This window comes from Arachis hypogaea, chromosome 14 (assembly GCF_003086295.3).
Source record: "Arachis hypogaea cultivar Tifrunner chromosome 14, arahy.Tifrunner.gnm2.J5K5, whole genome shotgun sequence".
Lineage (NCBI taxonomy): Eukaryota > Viridiplantae > Streptophyta > Magnoliopsida > Fabales > Fabaceae > Arachis > Arachis hypogaea.
In genome coordinates, this window is record NC_092049.1 from 12,281,304 (window position 1) to 12,298,691 (window position 17,388).

At 33.6% G+C, this 17,388-nt stretch overlaps 3 protein-coding genes across 8 annotated transcripts; 1 reads left to right on the forward strand and 2 right to left on the reverse strand.

The window, feature by feature from the left end:
* The first annotated feature begins 586 nt into the window (after positions 1 to 586).
* On the forward strand, positions 587 to 5,121 carry LOC112741537 (UDP-arabinose 4-epimerase 1). 3 transcript variants are annotated; one of them, XM_025790557.3, is made up of 11 exons: positions 587 to 892; positions 1,805 to 1,924; positions 2,231 to 2,355; positions 2,739 to 2,852; positions 2,947 to 3,054; positions 3,167 to 3,258; positions 3,401 to 3,542; positions 3,653 to 3,747; positions 3,928 to 4,057; positions 4,410 to 4,554; positions 4,677 to 5,121. In XM_025790557.3, exons 2-11 carry the CDS (start codon positions 1,864 to 1,866, stop codon positions 4,910 to 4,912), a joined length of 1,248 nt encoding a protein of 415 aa, XP_025646342.1. In that variant the 5' UTR covers positions 587 to 892; positions 1,805 to 1,863; the 3' UTR covers positions 4,913 to 5,121. The 3 variants fall into 3 exon arrangements, with proteins under 3 accessions (XP_025646342.1, XP_072069868.1, XP_025646343.1); XM_072213767.1 differs by having other exon boundaries at positions 661 to 1,186; XM_025790558.3 differs by having other exon boundaries at positions 661 to 1,089.
* Positions 5,122 to 7,718: 2,597 nt separating this feature from the next.
* Positions 7,719 to 11,116, reverse strand: LOC112741538 (coatomer subunit epsilon-1). The gene is made up of 6 exons (XM_025790560.2): positions 10,195 to 11,116; positions 9,962 to 10,113; positions 9,534 to 9,669; positions 9,297 to 9,452; positions 8,874 to 8,953; positions 7,719 to 8,063 (listed from the first exon to the last, which is right to left on the reverse strand). Exons 1-6 carry the CDS (start codon positions 10,444 to 10,446, stop codon positions 7,970 to 7,972), a joined length of 870 nt encoding a protein of 289 aa, XP_025646345.1. The 5' UTR covers positions 10,447 to 11,116; the 3' UTR covers positions 7,719 to 7,969.
* Positions 11,117 to 13,566: 2,450 nt separating this feature from the next.
* LOC112741539 (probable ribose-5-phosphate isomerase 4, chloroplastic) lies at positions 13,567 to 16,840 on the reverse strand. Of its 4 annotated transcripts, none has more exons than XM_025790561.2 (9): positions 16,330 to 16,840; positions 15,818 to 15,945; positions 15,540 to 15,609; positions 15,233 to 15,337; positions 15,031 to 15,126; positions 14,893 to 14,949; positions 14,502 to 14,619; positions 14,346 to 14,412; positions 13,567 to 13,908 (listed from the first exon to the last, which is right to left on the reverse strand). In XM_025790561.2, the coding sequence occupies exons 1-9, from the start codon at positions 16,507 to 16,509 to the stop codon at positions 13,836 to 13,838; spliced, it is 894 nt and encodes a 297-aa protein (XP_025646346.1). In that variant the 5' UTR covers positions 16,510 to 16,840; the 3' UTR covers positions 13,567 to 13,835. The 4 variants fall into 4 exon arrangements, with proteins under 4 accessions (XP_025646346.1, XP_025646349.1, XP_025646347.1 ...); XM_025790564.3 differs by having other exon boundaries at positions 15,818 to 15,911; positions 16,330 to 16,721; XM_025790562.3 differs by having other exon boundaries at positions 16,252 to 16,714.
* Positions 16,841 to 17,388: the final 548 nt, after the last annotated feature.

Here is a 17,388-nt window from a genome sequence, read left to right on the forward strand (position 1 = left end):
AAATCAATAGAAAGAGGAGGATGAAAAAATGCAGCAATAATAACAGTAATAAAAAAAAGACGATGAAGATGAAACATGAGAAAAAAAAAGAGGAAAAATACAAAAAAAAAAAAAGAAGAAGAAGAAAGAGGAGGAGGAGGAACGCGAAATACAAAGAAGAACAACGTAATTTCATACGCGTAATATATAAGTGACTTGTATAACTTGTATGGCAAAAAGATATAATAACAGTATTCATACAAAAAATAACGTAATCCTCTAAAAAAGTTAATCCTTTTAAAAACAATATTTTTTAATAATATCTCAAATCAATCTTAAAAAAACTTTTAGTTGTACAATTTAATTCTCAAAAAATTTTAATCATCCAATCAATTTTTAATCTTATATTTATTAGACATTAATTTTTACATCAAAATTTAGTACAAAATTAAATAAATTAATTTTTATTATTATTTAGTTAAAAAAATGATAATTTTAATAAATTTTAAAGGTTTTATATCTGTTCCTCGATATAGATGAATAATCTGATACGGGGATAAGTTTTAAAAAATTTGTCAAAAAATAAAATGTCCAACTAAAAAAATTTGATAGAGATTGATTTAGATTTTAGAGTTGAGAGTATTATTTTTTTTATTTTATTTTGAAGAAAAATAGAAGTGTATGGAAAAATGGAATACGATGGTGTTGGGTGTGGAGTGTGGATTGTGGACTCTGTCTTCGCCTGTAACTCTTTGACAACATGGACGCAGACACCTATTTAGGAGACCCTCTCTTCTTCTTTTCTTCTTCTCTCTCTCTCTCTCTCTCTCTCTCCAGCACCGGCTACACCTTCCCTGCTTCTACCTTCACATTCTCTATTTTTTTTTTTTCTTCTGGGTCTGCCCAAAATTTGGTACTTTCTATTCCCTTACTCTGAATGGGTGCACAAAACCGTTAAAGTTTCATTCTTTTTCACTCTGCAAGATCTTCTGCTCTTCTGGGCAACTCTATAGAGGGTTACTTTAAATTTATCCTTTTTCTTAATAAAATTCTCCTTCCAACAACAATTGTTGTGAAAAGTGTTCTTTTTTATCTACCTCTGTTTGTTGGGTACTGAACTAGAAGCCCCTCACTTATTTCTTTCCTTCCCGAAATGGTTGTGTGTATACTGTTGCTGGTTGGCGCTTGATCTTCAAATTTTTTCTAGGTTTCTGATGGTTACAGAACATCTCTTTTTATTTTGGGGGGATGGTGGTGAAGGGGTTGCTGAACTTGAATTGTTGATTAATGATTACTACTGAAATTTTGTTGAAGTGATAAGCACTTTCAATTTTGGTTCCCCTTTCATTTGTTGGATCTTGGGAATTGCTTTGATTTGGCTTGTTGAAACAGTTTGTTCCTCTTTTGAAATTTTTGAAACTGTTTTCCTGTAGGTAGTTCTGGATACACTTTTGATGCTTTGTTTTTTCAAACCTTGGAAATTGTCTCGTCTCTTTTTTTGTGGTGGTGGATGATTTTGTGCATGCCTTTTGCAATGTTGTTGTGAAATATGAAGAGGGGGATTTTCAGCTTTCATTAGTTTGCTTTAAGATTTTCTTCTTCTGGGGTTCTATGGATCTTACATTTCTAGCTACTTTGTCTTCCATCAGCATCAGCTTTGTGTTTTCACATATTTATTGGTGGGGGGTTTCTTTTGTTTGCAAAAGTTGTATATGGTCTTTAGTGTCTGAACATTTTGATATCATATTTTGAACTGTGTTCTTGGTTTTGTATTTGTTTTTGAAAATAATAATAATCATAAAACTTATACTGTCTGTTTTTCCAGGGGAGTGGAGCTTGATGTGATCACTGATATTGGGGAGGAAAACCTTATTGATTTTGCAAATGCTAAATATTGGTAGGTCCCGAAGTCAGCCAAGGGCAACCCGAGCTATGTCGTTGGGAGGTATGATTATGTCTGCCCAATTAGAGCACAGATTAGGGCATGCCATCTCTATATTTATATTGAATGAAGCTTGGATACTTAGAGCGTCATCAATTTTAAGTTTAAGAATTGAAAAGATCCTTTTCTAGGTATAGGGTAGGTGGGATGCATGTTTATACCATCATGTTTGTAATTGACAATGCATAAGTTGTCAATTGCGAAATTTCTGTAGTTTATTTCATGTTGCTTGGTTGTTTACTAAATAATTTCTTTTTACTTATAATTGAAGTTTATATATATTCTTACTTGTGTTTGTTTTTCTTTTAGGCATGGACTATGCGGATCCAAAAAGGAAGGGCAATTATTTTGGAAAAATTTTGCTTGCTGCAGCATTAACAACATTATGCATTATCATGATCAAGAGATCTCCATCGTTGAATTCACCTAGTCCGGTAACCCTATAATGTGACATTTACGGTTTATGTTGATGAAGTTTTATTGGAATTCAATGTCATAGCTGCATAAATGCTTATTTGGCAGTCGACTTTTGCTAATGAAAAAAATACCTTAAAGTGAATATATTGTTCTTCTAACTTCCAGCATTGTTGATTCGGATGGATAAATTTTAAAAGAAACCAGAGGAATGAATAATAGAGGGTCATCCTTAAGAAGAAATTTGTAGAAGATAGACAAAGTTCTTTCCAGTTTTCTTTTGTCCCTTTTTTGTTTTTTGTTATTGATTGTTCTTTTTGGTTTTAGTTTCGTGTTATATTTCTATCTAAATCTAAGTTATTCCGTCATCTTATTTGTTCTTCTCCTTTTCCTTTTTCTCCAGTTTTCCATCCGTGAACCAGGGGTCATTCACGTTTTGGTGACAGGGGGTGCCGGCTATATCGGTTCACATGCCGCTCTGCGACTCCTGAAAGACAATTACCGTGTCACCATAGTGGTATGTGTCTTCAAAATATTCAAATCTTATCGGATAAGGTCAACCCGCTCACTATTGTTTGTGCATTGGACATAATGAATGTTCATCATTGCAGGATAACCTTTCACGTGGAAATTTGGGTGCTGTGAGGGTTCTTCAAAACTTATTTTCGGAACCTGGAAGGCTTCAATTTATATATGCTGACTTGGGAGATCCAAAATCTGTATCCTTACTATCTTTCCTTGTTACAAGGTTTCTTTTGGTGTTGCTTTTAATTCTGATTGAAGTACATGTTAGAGAATGCCAAAAAGATTGTATACTTAACTAGGAATCAGGTTGATAAAATATTCTCGGAGAATAAATTCGATGCTGTCATGCACTTTGCTGCTGTCGCGTATGTCGGAGAAAGCACAATGGATCCTCTTAAGTAAGTACTTGAAGCTTTTCTTTAGGGATGTGAATCACTACTAATAAGTTATTTTTATGAGATGTAGATGAGATGCTTTGATGTAAAATTCATTTTTTTCTGTTATACTTTTGTTTATTTAATGAACTTACTTTTGTGTCAGGTATTATCATAATATTACATCAAATACTTTGTTGGTAGTGGAGAATATGGCCAAGTATGGTGTGAAGACATTGATATATTCTAGCACATGCGCCACATATGGGGAACCCGAAAAGATGCCCATTACAGAAGAAACAGAACAGGTTGGAATCTAAATGTGGTCTGATTTAAGGACTTTGGTCGACAAATCTTCGCTTTTTTTCTTTGGCTTCTTGTAATGTCTTTGATAGATATGGGTATTTTCCAATTTCAGCATCCGATTAATCCATATGGAAAAGCCAAGAAGATGGCAGAAGATATTATCATTGATTTTTCCAAAAATTCGAAGATGGCAGTAATGATTTTGAGGTTTGTCTTTTATATTACATTCCTGTTTTCCCATCATTATCAATGATTCTTAGTATATCTTGTTTTTGCTGAAACCATGCAAGGTGTGCATGGTTCAAATGTCATGCATATTAGGTAGAAATTTAATAATTTAGGTTTTGCTTAGATGTTTATCGTTGATAACTTTCTTTTGCCATCTAGATACTTCAATGTGATTGGATCTGATCCCGAGGGCAGATTAGGTGAGGCTCCAAGACCTGAACTACGTGAGCATGGTCGTATTTCAGGTGCCTGCTTTGATGCAGCTCGTAGTATTACATCTGGCTTAAAGGTATGCCGCCGGCCATTGTCACTATTTAATCGTCTGAAACGGAATTGTAAATTATTTACTTAAGTCAGAAAAATATAAAATCCGTCCGTGTTAGGGGATTGATCATGGAACTAAACCTTTGATGCATAGTTCGGAGAATCGATAATTCATACTTAACATTCGATGCATAGCCAGTGATGCTTTCCAAAGTAATCTAACTCATGATGAGTTTACTATTTATTTGATGAACATAAGATTCCTGCAGTACCAGAGTAGTTGTGCTTGTCAAATTTTTCATCTTTACTGTCTCCGTTTCCAAATAATTGTCGCTTTCATCTTTCCTTTGTTCATTTTGTTTGCTGTGACTTTGCAGGTTAAAGGAACAGATTATAAAACACCAGATGGAACATGCATTCGGGATTATATTGACGTAACTGACTTGGTTGATGCTCATGTAAAAGCTCTTCAAAAGGCAGAACCTGGTAAAGTTGGGATCTACAATGTTGGCACCGGAAAGGGTAGGTTTTAGTTAGCACTTTGGATATGAACCACTCTGCATAAATTTTCTTGAGAAATCAAACTCGGTTTTCTTGGTTATCTCAAGATTCTCATGCTGGGCGGTTTTTTTTTTCTTTTTCAGGTAGATCAGTCAAGGAGTTTGTGGATGCTTGCAAGAAGGCTACCGGGGTGGACATTAAGGTAGACTATCTTCCACGCCGGCCGGGTGACTATGCCGAGGTGTATAGCGATCCAACAAAGATCAGAGTCGAACTGAATTGGACTGCACAACACACTGACCTCGAGAAGAGTTTGCAGGTTGCATGGAAGTGGCAGAAATACCACCGTGACGGTTACGGGATCGCCTCTGCAATCTGAAGCATTCTAGAAAGCTTTTTAGCATAGCAAACCATATCAGCTGCCCCTTTGATTGCTCTCATACATGTATGTTAGGCTGATTTTTTGTTCATATAGAGAGGGTTGGTAGCTTCATTCATTATTATACTTACATGTAATTCAACCACACAATGATTCAATAATATAATGAATGCTCTGGCTAATGCAGCATTGACCAGAATTTACTTAAATTTGTAGATTTATTTCAAGTTGAAACACAAAAAGAAAAGTATGCTTGCATTATAGCTTTCCATAATTAAAATTAAAAATATTAAACGAGATTATGATTTTCGTGTTAACGTAGACATTGAGAGGTCCTGATCACCGAAAAAGCAGCCAAACAATAAACACAAAATAGAATTTAGCTTATTCTTTATTGGCCAAGAAAATAGCTATTTTCATAAGAAATAAATAAAAGAGCTTCTTCGTGTCTATTCATATTCTTTGTGGGTCAACAAATTGGTCTGGTATTAAGAGTGTATGACAGTTTGCACGTGAAAGGTTGAAACAGAAATCTGTGGCTCAATGTGTCTCCGCTGGATAGAGCAACTCGAGCCCACGAATTGATCTTTCATTTTGCCGACAGTTTTTGCATCATTGATTTTGTTATTCCGTATTTAGAGCACCTCCAATGGTGAGTTCCTCTTTGACTTTTTTCTGATATACAGGAACTCTAACCATTGGAGGAGAGAAGGAGTGAGTTCCCGCACAAGGATTAAGGTAAGGGAGTCCCTCTAAGCAGGGACTCAAATTAAACAATAATAACTTGCCATTTGCCAAGTTATTATAAAAAAATAATAATATAAAATCTGAAATAATTAAATAATTAAATAATAATTAAATTAATAATAATTATAATAAAAATTATATTAAATAATTATATTTTTATTTAATTAATAATTTATATTAATTATTTAAATAATAATTAATTAAATTATTAATTAGATTAAATAATTAAGTTTTTATTTAATTAATAATTTATATTAATTATTTATATTATAATTAATATTGAATATTATTTATATTATTATATTAAATTATAATTAATTAATTTTACTTACATTAAAAAATAAATTTAATTTTTATACCTTATAAAATAATTTTTAGTTGAGTTGGTTATTTTTATTTTTAAAATTTAAAATGCTAATGATATTATTAAAATTAGCAGTTGTAAACACAAAACTATAAATTAGTATAATCTCGAATTATATATTGTGTATTATTATTATATATGAATTTATTTAATATTAATATCTTTTAATAATGAATTATTTTTAAATTTATAAATTTAAATAATATTATTGAAAAAATTAATTATATTAATTTTAAGTATTTTAATTAATTAATTAAGTGGGACCACAATAGGGACTAAAGTTAGTTCCTCCTAATGGAGAAGAGAGATGCTTTGAGTTCCTATTTATTGTTTATGACGCAAAAGCTGATGTGGAGTTACTTTTTATGACAAGTGGACCATAAACAGGAACTGTGATGAGTTCCCTACTGGAGATGGTCTTATAATCTTTGAAAGTGTTTTTCCCTTATATATTTATTATGTTCAAAGTTTTAATGCCTTGCTCGTAAATAATTGTAATCATTTTAAGGATTTAGTTAAAAAATGCTCTAAGACCACCATGGTTTAAGAGAATAAAAGTAAAAAAAACTGATATTTTTAATGCATAAAAAAACTTAAAAATTTACATTTGTTTTGCATTTTCTATGTAAACTTTCTAATTGCAGTGCCGTTAAAAAGTGCCCTTAATGTACCAAAGATTAATTATTAACTATGAAGGACAGACACTTCGCTGAGTTATCGTGTCTACATGTCGGACACATTTCAGACACGACACTCGTCTGACACGCGTGTCTGCTGTGTCCAACCGTGTCTTAATAAAAAATAAAAAATTCTTCACCGGACACATCTAAATACCATCACGTGTCCGCGTGTCCAGTCTTATTCTTAACATATATTCTTAAAATAAATTTATATATAATATATATTATTATTTATTAAAACAAAAATATTTTAAATACTTGATATAATTAAAATAAGACATTAAAAATAATTAAAAATTTTAATTTATATTTTAATATCAATAAAATATCAAAATATCATTACAATTTATCTAAAAAATACTTTATATTTTATATATATACGTGTCCCCGTGTCATGTAAGATTTTAAAATTCGCGTGTCGACGTGTCCCGTGTCGTGTCATGTCCCGTATCCGTGCATCATAGATTATTAGTTATTTACATATTTAAAGTAATATTTACAAAAATAGATAATTAATTAGTTATTGATAAATTCTGATGCTAATAATTTTTCCATATCAAGTATGGCATCATGTTAAATATGAGAGAGAGAGAGAGAGAGAGAGAGAGAGAGAGAGAGAGAGAGAGAGAGAGAGAGAGCATGTAGGGTTTTAGAATTTGGAATGTATGCAGCTATCAAAATTCCATTTGTGCAAACCTAGCTTTTATTTGCATAAATAATTGCAACCATATCAAAGGAAGTAATATAATTTCAATCCAAGACTACTAGTAAACATGAAAAACAAGGCATCAGACATAATACGAAATACAACTATATATACTCACTGCTATTAAATATTGTTGTCTAGCAATGATGCCCAAAATTCCTCGAGCTCCATGTTCATTTGTTGCTGAACCACTCAAACCAAGTAGTTGTTTCCTTGTTAACTGGGGAAAACCAAATGCTCACAGTTCACAAATTAGATCACTGCAATTCCGTTTTACCCAATGATATTTCTTACTTTTACTGTAAAATGTACAAGATGAAAATGAAGTAGATTCAAAATTAATGAGCTGTAGCTTTTACACATCAAGACTCAAGTAAACAAAACATTGTCATCAAATTTGGATCCTATGACATTTCCCAACTAATTACGTTCTAATAATATGAAACACATTGTACGATAAAATAAAATTCTGTAACCAATACAATAGCCATGATTAGGTGTAACAATTGCATAGGAAGACGGCACACCATTCGAATCTCAAGAAATCAATCATTAACTCATCAAGAAAATGATTGCAGCGCTCTATCAAAGCTTTCTTCGGCTGTTGTTACTCGTTTAACCAGTACATGGTCCGGGTGTGAAAGTTTCAGCTGACTGCAAAACAAACCAACCACTCATTAGTGGAATATCCTCTCATAATATGAGCTAGAATTTATTTCAGTCCCGTGAACTATGCAGTATCTTAGTATAATGCTGTTGTTTTAATTTAATACTATCATTGAATAATATGTTAATAATCTTTATCTTAATCTAACAAGTTCAGCATTGACACACCAATGGGATGAAAATAGGATAGACAGAGAATCACAGTGCTGATTGGCTTCTACAATATCAGTATGTCAACCATAAAATTATTGTTTAATTAAATGTAAACTTCAAATATAACCAGTCTGGAACATGAATAACCGCTACATTAGATTTCCCACTTCAAGCACACAGATATGCCCTAGGGTATGTAGCCAGACCACACCAATATAAACTTAAAAAGATTTCAATCACCTGAATTTATATAAATCTTAGCACCATATTCGGGTACTTTAAACGACTTATGGAGTAAAGAATTGAATCTTATAAAGCAATTCATCCAATTGATTTTTGAACTCCTACTTCCTTACATTCATCACCAAGTACTACCATTTTACGCTAAAATGCTATGAGCCTGTGACTAAGGACACCAGCTATTGTGTACATATTCAAACTACAAATATTACCTGCTAGGTTGATTATTGAATAACACTTCTTAAGGTGCAAGTGATTCATCCCTCTATATCAATTCTAGCTTGATTTCGATTGAAATACAAGGAGATATACTACAGATGGGGAAAGCCAAAAAAGGGCTCCACTAAAGACGCAACCACTCATTCAGAGAAGGAAACAGAGAATAAAGGTGTTCTGACAGTTTACCTGAATGATTTAGAAGATGGCTTGCCAAGGTGAAGACAGCATACAACTAGATTAGCTAGAGTTTCTGGATCCCTGGCATCCTGTAAAGATCACAAAAAACTTTGTTAACTACATACAAAATTTGTCTTTTTCTCCCCCAAGAAAAAAAAAAGTCTTGTCAATCGCTATTGTAACATTTCTTAAAGCCCTATAAAGTCTAGAAGCCAAGAATCACCAGAGAGAATATATGAATATTCAGTTAGAGATGAAGTGAGAAATTTCTGGCAACATTCATTCATTCATTCAACAATTTATGCAAATCATACAAGAAAAACTATTCAGATTCATTCTGAAGTGAATAAAGTTAACAGAAACAAGCAATATGAATTAACAGCAATTGCAGAACTTCAAGGAGATATATGAAATCAACCAGCTAAAACTTGCCTTGTTCAGTGCTTCAACCAAAAGGGTTTCAGCTTCGTCAAAGTTACCCATGTGCATGCAGCAAACAGCCTTCCCATTCAAGAGCAAACTGGTGGACTGATACCTCTCAGACAAATCCTGGAAGATGAGATGTGCCTCCTGGATCTTTGACCCGCCCTGATATAATACCAACCACACCAAATTCATAAAATGATTACCAAATTCATCAAATTAATTTTTTCAAATTTGATTTCTTACCACAGCCAAATCTAGCCATGCATTGGCAAGCTGTGTGAGGGTGTGATCCTCATCAATCTGCTGCATCATCCTGAGCTGCCTCTCAGCAAAATCAGACCTATGCATCTTAATAAAGATCTGCACATTCAATGCATGCCTGAAACCAAAGATCCAAAGTTGACACAACAAACTCACACGATCCATAAACTAATAGAATGAATCAGATCCTCTTAAATGAAGATACAAACAACCACATCATACACAAGTCACAACTAATATCCAATTCAATTTGTCCACTTATCGAAATCAACACTATTCCCCCAAATTTAATAAAATAAAAACGGCAACAACAACAAACTTAACATGTTTCTGGATTAAATTGTTCCGTACAAAATTGAACAGGAACTAAACATTTCACAAATAAGAGATTCACGAAAAAGAGGAATTACAATTCCATTGTTCCTCCGGCATTGGTGTACTTAAGAGCCTCGTTGAAGTCCTGCTCGTGCAAGAAAATCGTCCCTGCGATCAACCTCAGCGTAGGGTTGTTCCCGATTGCTGGATCCGCCAGCCACTCCTTGAGGCTCGAGATCGCAGATTCCTGCACCAACAACCAAACAAATCAAAACCACGATAAACTGGCGAGATCTACGGAGATTTCGGCGATAAATTGAGGATGAACCTTTTGTGAGGCGCCGGAGAAGTAGAGGGCGAGGAGCTTGACGGCTTGGAGAGGAGTGGGGGCGTTCTGGTCGATCTCGGAGATGACGAACTGGAGCTGGCCGAGTGCGATGTAGCAGCGATGCACCAGCGAGTCCCTCTCGACGACGTCGTCCGGTGAGAGGTTTGAGACGTCGCTGCTGTTGATGGCGGCTTGGTATGCGCCAAGGTAGAAGTTATTACGAAGGTTGAAGAGGTGGTCCGGTGCCGCCATTGTTACAGAGTTTGGTGCAGACGCAGATCTGAACGAAGAAGAAGCAGCAGCTTTGCGCACAGAAGATTCAGATCAGAAAGAACCGAAGAGGGAGTGATTCGTGTCTGAGCTATTTGATGAGTGAAAGACACAAATGATTAAATGAAACACTTTTTTTTTTTTTTACTGACAGTAACGGAAATGAAACAGGTCATGTATTAATGCGTTCTGGGCTGCTTTTGTTTTATTGTTGGGCTTCGGCTTGGGCTCACTCTTCCCACACTGAACAAAATCTGATTATTTTCAAGTGTTTTTTTTTGTCATTACACAACTCACACACCCACACTAGGTTTTTTAAACCTCATCCAATCATGTTCGTAGCGCTGGCCAGGGGAGTGAGCAGCGTTGTTTATGGCGAGGTTCAGTAGTCAGAGTGTGAGAGAGATGAGCGATGGTGAGAGGGAAAGGTAATTTGAATTAGAAAATGTCGGGTTGGGTGGGTCTGGTTTTCGAGTCCTTCCTGGGTGTGGGCCGGGAGAGCCCAGCTCTCACCGTGTCCAAAAAGAAATCTTATCTCAATCTCAGCTGAGATTTGAGAATGGGGCAGCTTGATTAAGAGGCAATATTATTGGAGTCTATGATAAAGAATTTTTTTTGGAAAGGATAAGTTGATAGAAGAGGATTGAATCTTGTTAGTTGGAAGGTACTCATTATCCCAAAAAAATATGAAGTTGTGTGAATATTACTCTTCTTGGGAAGCTAATTTGGACTTTTTTTCCAACAGTCAAACAAGTTATGGGTCCAATTGTTGGATGTCAAATACCGATCATCTCTATATATAACTGTTTTAGTTGTCCTAATAACAAGAGCTCTCCCATTTGGAGGAGTTTTTGCAAAATTTTGAAAGTGTTGAAGGATGTGTTTGTTTGGTGTATTAGGGATTTGAACCAGAATTTTTTATTTTCTAGCTGGAAGAGAGAAGGACGGTTATCTAACGAGATGGATTATGTTCACATTTCTGATTCGAATCTCCGGATACAGGATATTTGGTCGGTTGGTAGGTGGCATTTGGATACTTTTTATTCTCCTTTATCTCAAATTCTGAAAGGTAATATTCTCTCTTACAATCCAGATGTGCAAGCAGGTCTGGAAGTGGGTTGGTATTGGTTTGGGTCTGCTACCAATGTGTATGACTCACGCAATGGTTACTTGTGGTTGTGTAAGAAGCTTTTTGGTTGGGAGGAGCGGGAGAATTGGCTTTGGCTATGGCGTCAGCTTGTTCTGAAAAATCACAAGTTTTTGGCTTGGTTGTGTCTTAAGGAGGCTCTTCCTACTACAAGTTTTCGCTTTAGAAAAGGGATGTTATCATCGGATAGGTGCCCAAGATGTCTTTCTAACAAGAAATCAGTTTTACATTGTATTCGGGATTGCCCAGAAACTCAGCTTGTATGGCATAGATTGGATATTTCTTGTCATCCTTTGGATTTGAAGAACTGGTTCTTGTATCATAGTAGAGAGCATCCGTTCAAGTCCTTTTCGGGACTTTGGTGGATATGGCAAATAAGAAATAATGACATCTTTAATCCTCATGAAACTTGGCTTCCGGAAAAAGTGATTTGTCTAGCATTAACTTCAAAAAAGGAGCTTAGGAATATTTTTGAATTACAACGTATGTCCCTTCCCTCTACTCTAAATAGTTTTTGGAATCCTCCATCCATTGGTACTTTCAAGATTAATTGTGATGCTAGTTATCTTGGTTCAAGTGATAGTGTTGGTTTTGCTTGTGTTATTAGAGATTGTAATGGGAGTTGGCAAAGGGGATGTTTGGGAATAATTGAGAGTAACAATATTCTTCAAGGGGAATTGTTTGCTATTTAGAGAGAATATCTCTTAGTTTGAGATGTGGGTCAACAAGATGTTATTTGTGAGACGGATTGTGTGAAAGCATTTAATCTTGTTACTAATCACCAATATGGTTTTGGGTTTATTGATCCATTGGTGCTCAAAATAAGAGATATCATGCATTGGAATTGGCGTGTTGACTTTCGTTTGATTATGAGAGATGCAAACACGGTGGCAGATACTATGACAAAGATGGCGATGAAGTTACAACTTTCTCATGTAGAGCTTCCTTCACCTTGGGAGGAGTTTAAGAGTAGTCTTAAAAAGGATTGTCTCTCTATTTAAGCATATCATTTGTTTTGTTTTTCTTTGTTTAGTTTATTTCAATTACAAAAAAAAAAGGCAATATCATTACCATTTGGTCTTAGGCCTCCGCTGCATTATTTTCATTTGTTTAGAGTTCAAATCTCAACTTGTACCTACAATAATTTATTGGCCAACAACAAATTTTTAAATAAAGTTTTAATTTTCAACGAATTAATTATTAACTTGTCAGATCAAGAGATACGGTTAAAAAAATCCGATTCTTTTCGTGACAAAAAAAAAAAAAAAAACAAAGTGATTTTTCATATGGAGATATTTTTGAGTAAAGATAATAGTAAATATTTAAACATGAGTTATGTTAAATAATTTAGTCAATTATATCAAATTATCTAACGATTTTTTATTATTTTCTTTACATGTATAGCGCAATTATCTTTGAACAAAATGGGAGTTCAAATTTTAAAAAAATTCTTTAGAAGAGTTTAGAATTACCTGCCTAACATTTACTGTGCCAAAAAAAATTAAAAAAAGAACTAAATTTGTCTATTTCATGGTGAGAAATATTCAAAAGCCAGCAAAATTTATTGTTTTTGACCATCACTTCTAATCATCAATCCAATTTTTTCATTTTAGTAATCTAACAATATACTTTTATTCTATACTTTTAAATATTAATGACTAATTGTTACAAAAAAACAATAAATTTTACTAATCCTCTAACATTTTGATGGTTCCTTGTGGTTACTATGTGGCGTATTCAATAAAAAAAATTTTATCTTTCTTTTTTTTTGTTTTTGATATTCAAGCCATTAGTATCTCAACTGTACTTAGTTAATTTTGGTGGATCCAACTCGAGCTAAATCAAGTGGCTAACGAGAATTCGGATTTAATAGTTAAGTTGTGCCTAAAGTTGAGCGAGTATAAATTGGTTATAAAATTTGAGTTTTATAAACATTTTTCTTTTAAAAAAAACAATTCAAAGAAAGTAAAATTCATCTTCTAATACAATAGTTCTACATAGTATCAGAAAACAATAATAATGCTAGTATCCTACAGTTCACAATCATGTCATAATCTTTACAAAAACATACCTCTTATATAACAAATATTTGGGAGGGAGGACGGAAATAAATGAATAAATAAAGGGAAGAAAAGAGGCTTCAAGAACAACTATAACCACATTTACATTCAAAACCTCAAGGCAGAGGTATATATAAGTATTAAATAACTATAACAAGTGTAGCCTATCCCACTATATCTGCGGTCAATTTGTCCAAAATTTTCATCCCATTTGGAGAAGCAATTACCACTGTACATCTGCATCACAAAATGAACACAAGAAACTCAATTTGTGTTTCCAAACATGCCAATTTCCTTGCTTATTTTAATTACTTTTCTTCTATGAAGAATACTAATAAAATCAATGTAATAACATTCTCAATCACATCATACAGTAATGCAAACAAAGATGTTGAACATGCTTGCATTCTTAACCAATTTTGATGAACATAGTGTGACATAGACTATAGAGTATTTGGATTCAACATTGTGGGGAAAAAACATTGCCTGAATCTAGAAACAAGATAAGGTTAAACAACAAAACATCATTCAACTAAGTATTTTGAGCTCAACAGACACTTGGCTCTATCGGATTCTTCCAATATATTCGTCATCTTATCTAGTTCAATCAGTTTCACTGTCAACCAATTGTCCAAAACTTCAAAGATTATAAAAGTTAAGATTAGAAAACTAACGGGATTTTAGATACGACCCCATGGTCGACAACACCATCCACAGTATCAAGGCGTTTTGCTACTTCAGCTGCAGGTATGATCACTAAGTCAGCTGAATAGACTCGTACGAATAACAAGGCTAGATTTTGAAAGAGGTAGGATAACTGTAAAACTTACCAAGGCTTGCAATTGGAGAAGTAAATATAAGATCAAGAACATTACATCCTTCTTTGGTGACTAGGGGGAAGTCACCTCCTAATGGACCTGCTTGTCCTATCGCCGGTCTTCTCCAAACCTTCAATTTGCAAAAAACAAAGAATAAATAGAACATCAGAATATACAGTTTTCATTATGAACGATAACTTTCTAAGATGCTAAGATAATGAGAAATTAAAAGAGGAGCATAAAAAACTGTGTTGATCAACTAAAAAGTAGAAACAAAGGGAGACGAATTCTGCTCCAAAGAGCTCTTCATGACAACATCACTTTTTAAGGTAAAAGCATCCATTCACACCTGAAATCATTAATCATAGTTTATAAATTTATATAAAGTGAATTGTTTGCTAACCTCGGCATCGCCCAGAAATATATCATCAATCTCTTCGGCGGTTGCCAGCCAGGTAGGCTACAAGGAAAAACTTGAATAGAAAAGGCAAATATATACAGGAAAAAAATATCGAAGCAAATAATTTGTATAGCTGCTTACAGAATGAATTAAAACTGGAATAGAACCTTCCAGTCCACCTTTGTACTGGTTTTCTTCAATAATGAACACAAGTTTATTGGCGGCATACAGTATGGACTGCACAAATGGGGGAGTCAATTATTGAAAATTGACATTCACAAATAAAATGTAGAACAAAGCGATATACATATACATATATATATATATATATATTGCGTCTCACCTTCTCCTGCACTATGGATTCCTCACTTTGCAGTTTACGGCGCCCAATGATAGCAACAAGTGTCCCTTCTTCTATAGCATCAGCATCATCAAAGGCAAAATCAATCTACAATGGAGCAATTGCTAATGATTATGAACTAAGATTTCAAGTATTAGAGGAATAGAATGAAAAGAAGAAAAAAAATCCACTTTACTTTACACATTTCCACCTTTTACTTAAATTCAAGTTTCAGGCAACCAAGATCCTCTAAAACAAGAAACACTCAACATTAAAGGAAAATGTAGAAGATAATTATTTTTATGCACACTTGAGTACTGTCTTGGTAGGTATCCAATGGTATCCCAGACTTTGCTGCCTCGCTTGCACTTGCAACAGACCTGGAACAACCGATGCATTAAGGTTCAACGATTCATTGGTTCGATCGAAATTCCCATTGTATAAAGATATTTCCATGGCGGAAAGTGACCAAAATTCAAAATATGGCTAATTCAAATAACTAACATCATTGAAACAGCATAGTAATGACTGATAATATAAAAAAGGAAGGGAAGAAGAAATGTAAAGTGCCAAAGAGGAAGAACTCACATGGGAATCCCTACTATGTCCTTCAAATTACCGATACGAAGCTGGTGACCCAAATGCTGAATTGCCATACCAGAAGCATGACCAGACCCCAATCCTACAACCATTCCACTTTTCACATATGTGTCTACCTATCAAACAGCATATCTACAAAATCATTCATCTCCCAACAATATGGAAAATCATTATGCATAAAAAAGGAGTTTTAATCCCAACATAAGCCTAGTAACCCTAAAATCTGGACAACAAAAAGCTGCATACATTACAACACTAGGCATCAACAACAAAGAATGCAGTACTATATCAACTAATTCACAGAAAGCAACCCAACAAAAAGAGAAAGGATTTTTGACAAACATTGCTAAGTAAAACATGAAACTAGGGATTATGATAACAAAGCTAGTGAATTCTGAATTGGCATGCATGAAAAACCATACATTGATCACACAGAGTAAATTCCAAAGTTGCAAACTTTGAAAGCTGCAGAACTGGGAATTCAAGTTTCATAGGCATACAGTGTATTGAGCTGCTCGGAGAAGTGCGGAACTGTCATCGAGACAGGAACGAGTCACCATTCTTAGAAACTCGTGGGTGCTTCTTCTTCTTCTTCTTGTTAGAGGTGTTGAGGAATGAAGAGGAAGCTTTGTTGAGAAGGATGAAGATGATGAACAAGTTAAAGAAGCCATTTGATTCATGTTCAATTTCTCACACCCTTTTGCTGTTCATCGATTCATTCATCACACACTTTGTGGTTATTGCAGAGTGGATAAGGGATTCTGCAACGCAATTTCACCAATGAAATTTATATGTTTTCTCCTTATACAATTTAGTTTTTCTCACAAATAAAGCACTACCAAAAATTAAAAAAAAAATGTACTTTTTAATTAGATTCAAGGCTTCAAAGTTCAAAGAAAGTTTTAATAAGTAAGTTTATATGTGTTTCTAAAATTTTATTAAGACACAGAGACATTCTAGATGAGAATTTTTTGGGGAACACTTAATATACTTTACATTTACTTCAGTACTAAATATATTTTATATGATAAAACAAATATTTATTACAGAAAAAATATAATCACTTATGATTTATAAAGAAGAGTTTAATTTTGATGTACTTATAATGTAAAATATTTTATATAATTATATCTTTTTTTTTATGATTATTTATGCGGTCAATGTAAAAAGTGATTATTTTTGTTAATATGATATTATGTAATTAGATATAGTATAAAATCGTGTATCAAAATTAAACTATATAAAAAAAATAACTTAGTTTTTTTTTTTGTGACTTTTTATAAGAAACTTGAACCCGCAACCTCTTAATTGAGTATGGAGAGTCTATGCTATTTGAACTTAGTTTGATTTGTTTTTCCAGCCTTGTATATTTATTTATTTCTCTAAAGAATGAATGCTTTTTTTTCATCTTTTTAAGAATTAATTTATCCAATATAAAAATTATTAAAGGCTAATTTAGAGCATCACTCTCTTTTCGTAGTAAAATTATCAAATTTTTCAGAAATATAAAAAAATTAGCTAATCATTTTTAACTTTTATACATCGTCGATTATAAATAC

What these genes read in the sequence shown, in the direction of transcription:
- LOC112741537 (XM_025790557.3), top strand. Translation starts at nt 1,864, where the DNA reads ATGCTAAATATTGGTAGGTCCCGAAGTCAGCCAAGGGCAACCCGAGCT. An exon ending in ATTACCGTGTCACCATAGTG is followed by an intron (nt 2,853 to 2,946) that starts GTATGTGTCTTC and finishes TCATCATTGCAG; the next exon opens with GATAACCTTTCACGTGGAAA. An exon ending in AGCACAATGGATCCTCTTAA is followed by an intron (nt 3,259 to 3,400) that starts GTAAGTACTTGA and finishes CTTTTGTGTCAG; the next exon opens with GTATTATCATAATATTACAT.
- LOC112741538 (XM_025790560.2), bottom strand. Translation starts at nt 10,446, where the DNA reads ATGGCGGCACCGGACCACCTCTTCAACCTTCGTAATAACTTCTACCTT. An exon ending in TGGTTGAAGCACTGAACAAG is followed by an intron (nt 8,954 to 9,296) that starts GCAAGTTTTAGC and finishes TGATCTTTACAG; the next exon opens with GATGCCAGGGATCCAGAAAC. An exon ending in CCATCTTCTAAATCATTCAG is followed by an intron (nt 8,064 to 8,873) that starts GTAAACTGTCAG and finishes TTTGTTTTGCAG; the next exon opens with TCAGCTGAAACTTTCACACC.
- LOC112741539 (XM_025790561.2), bottom strand. Translation starts at nt 16,509, where the DNA reads ATGAATCAAATGGCTTCTTTAACTTGTTCATCATCTTCATCCTTCTCA. An exon ending in AATCCATAGTGCAGGAGAAG is followed by an intron (nt 15,127 to 15,232) that starts GTGAGACGCAAT and finishes CCATTTGTGCAG; the next exon opens with TCCATACTGTATGCCGCCAA. An exon ending in TATTTCTGGGCGATGCCGAG is followed by an intron (nt 14,620 to 14,892) that starts GTTAGCAAACAA and finishes TGCAAATTGAAG; the next exon opens with GTTTGGAGAAGACCGGCGAT.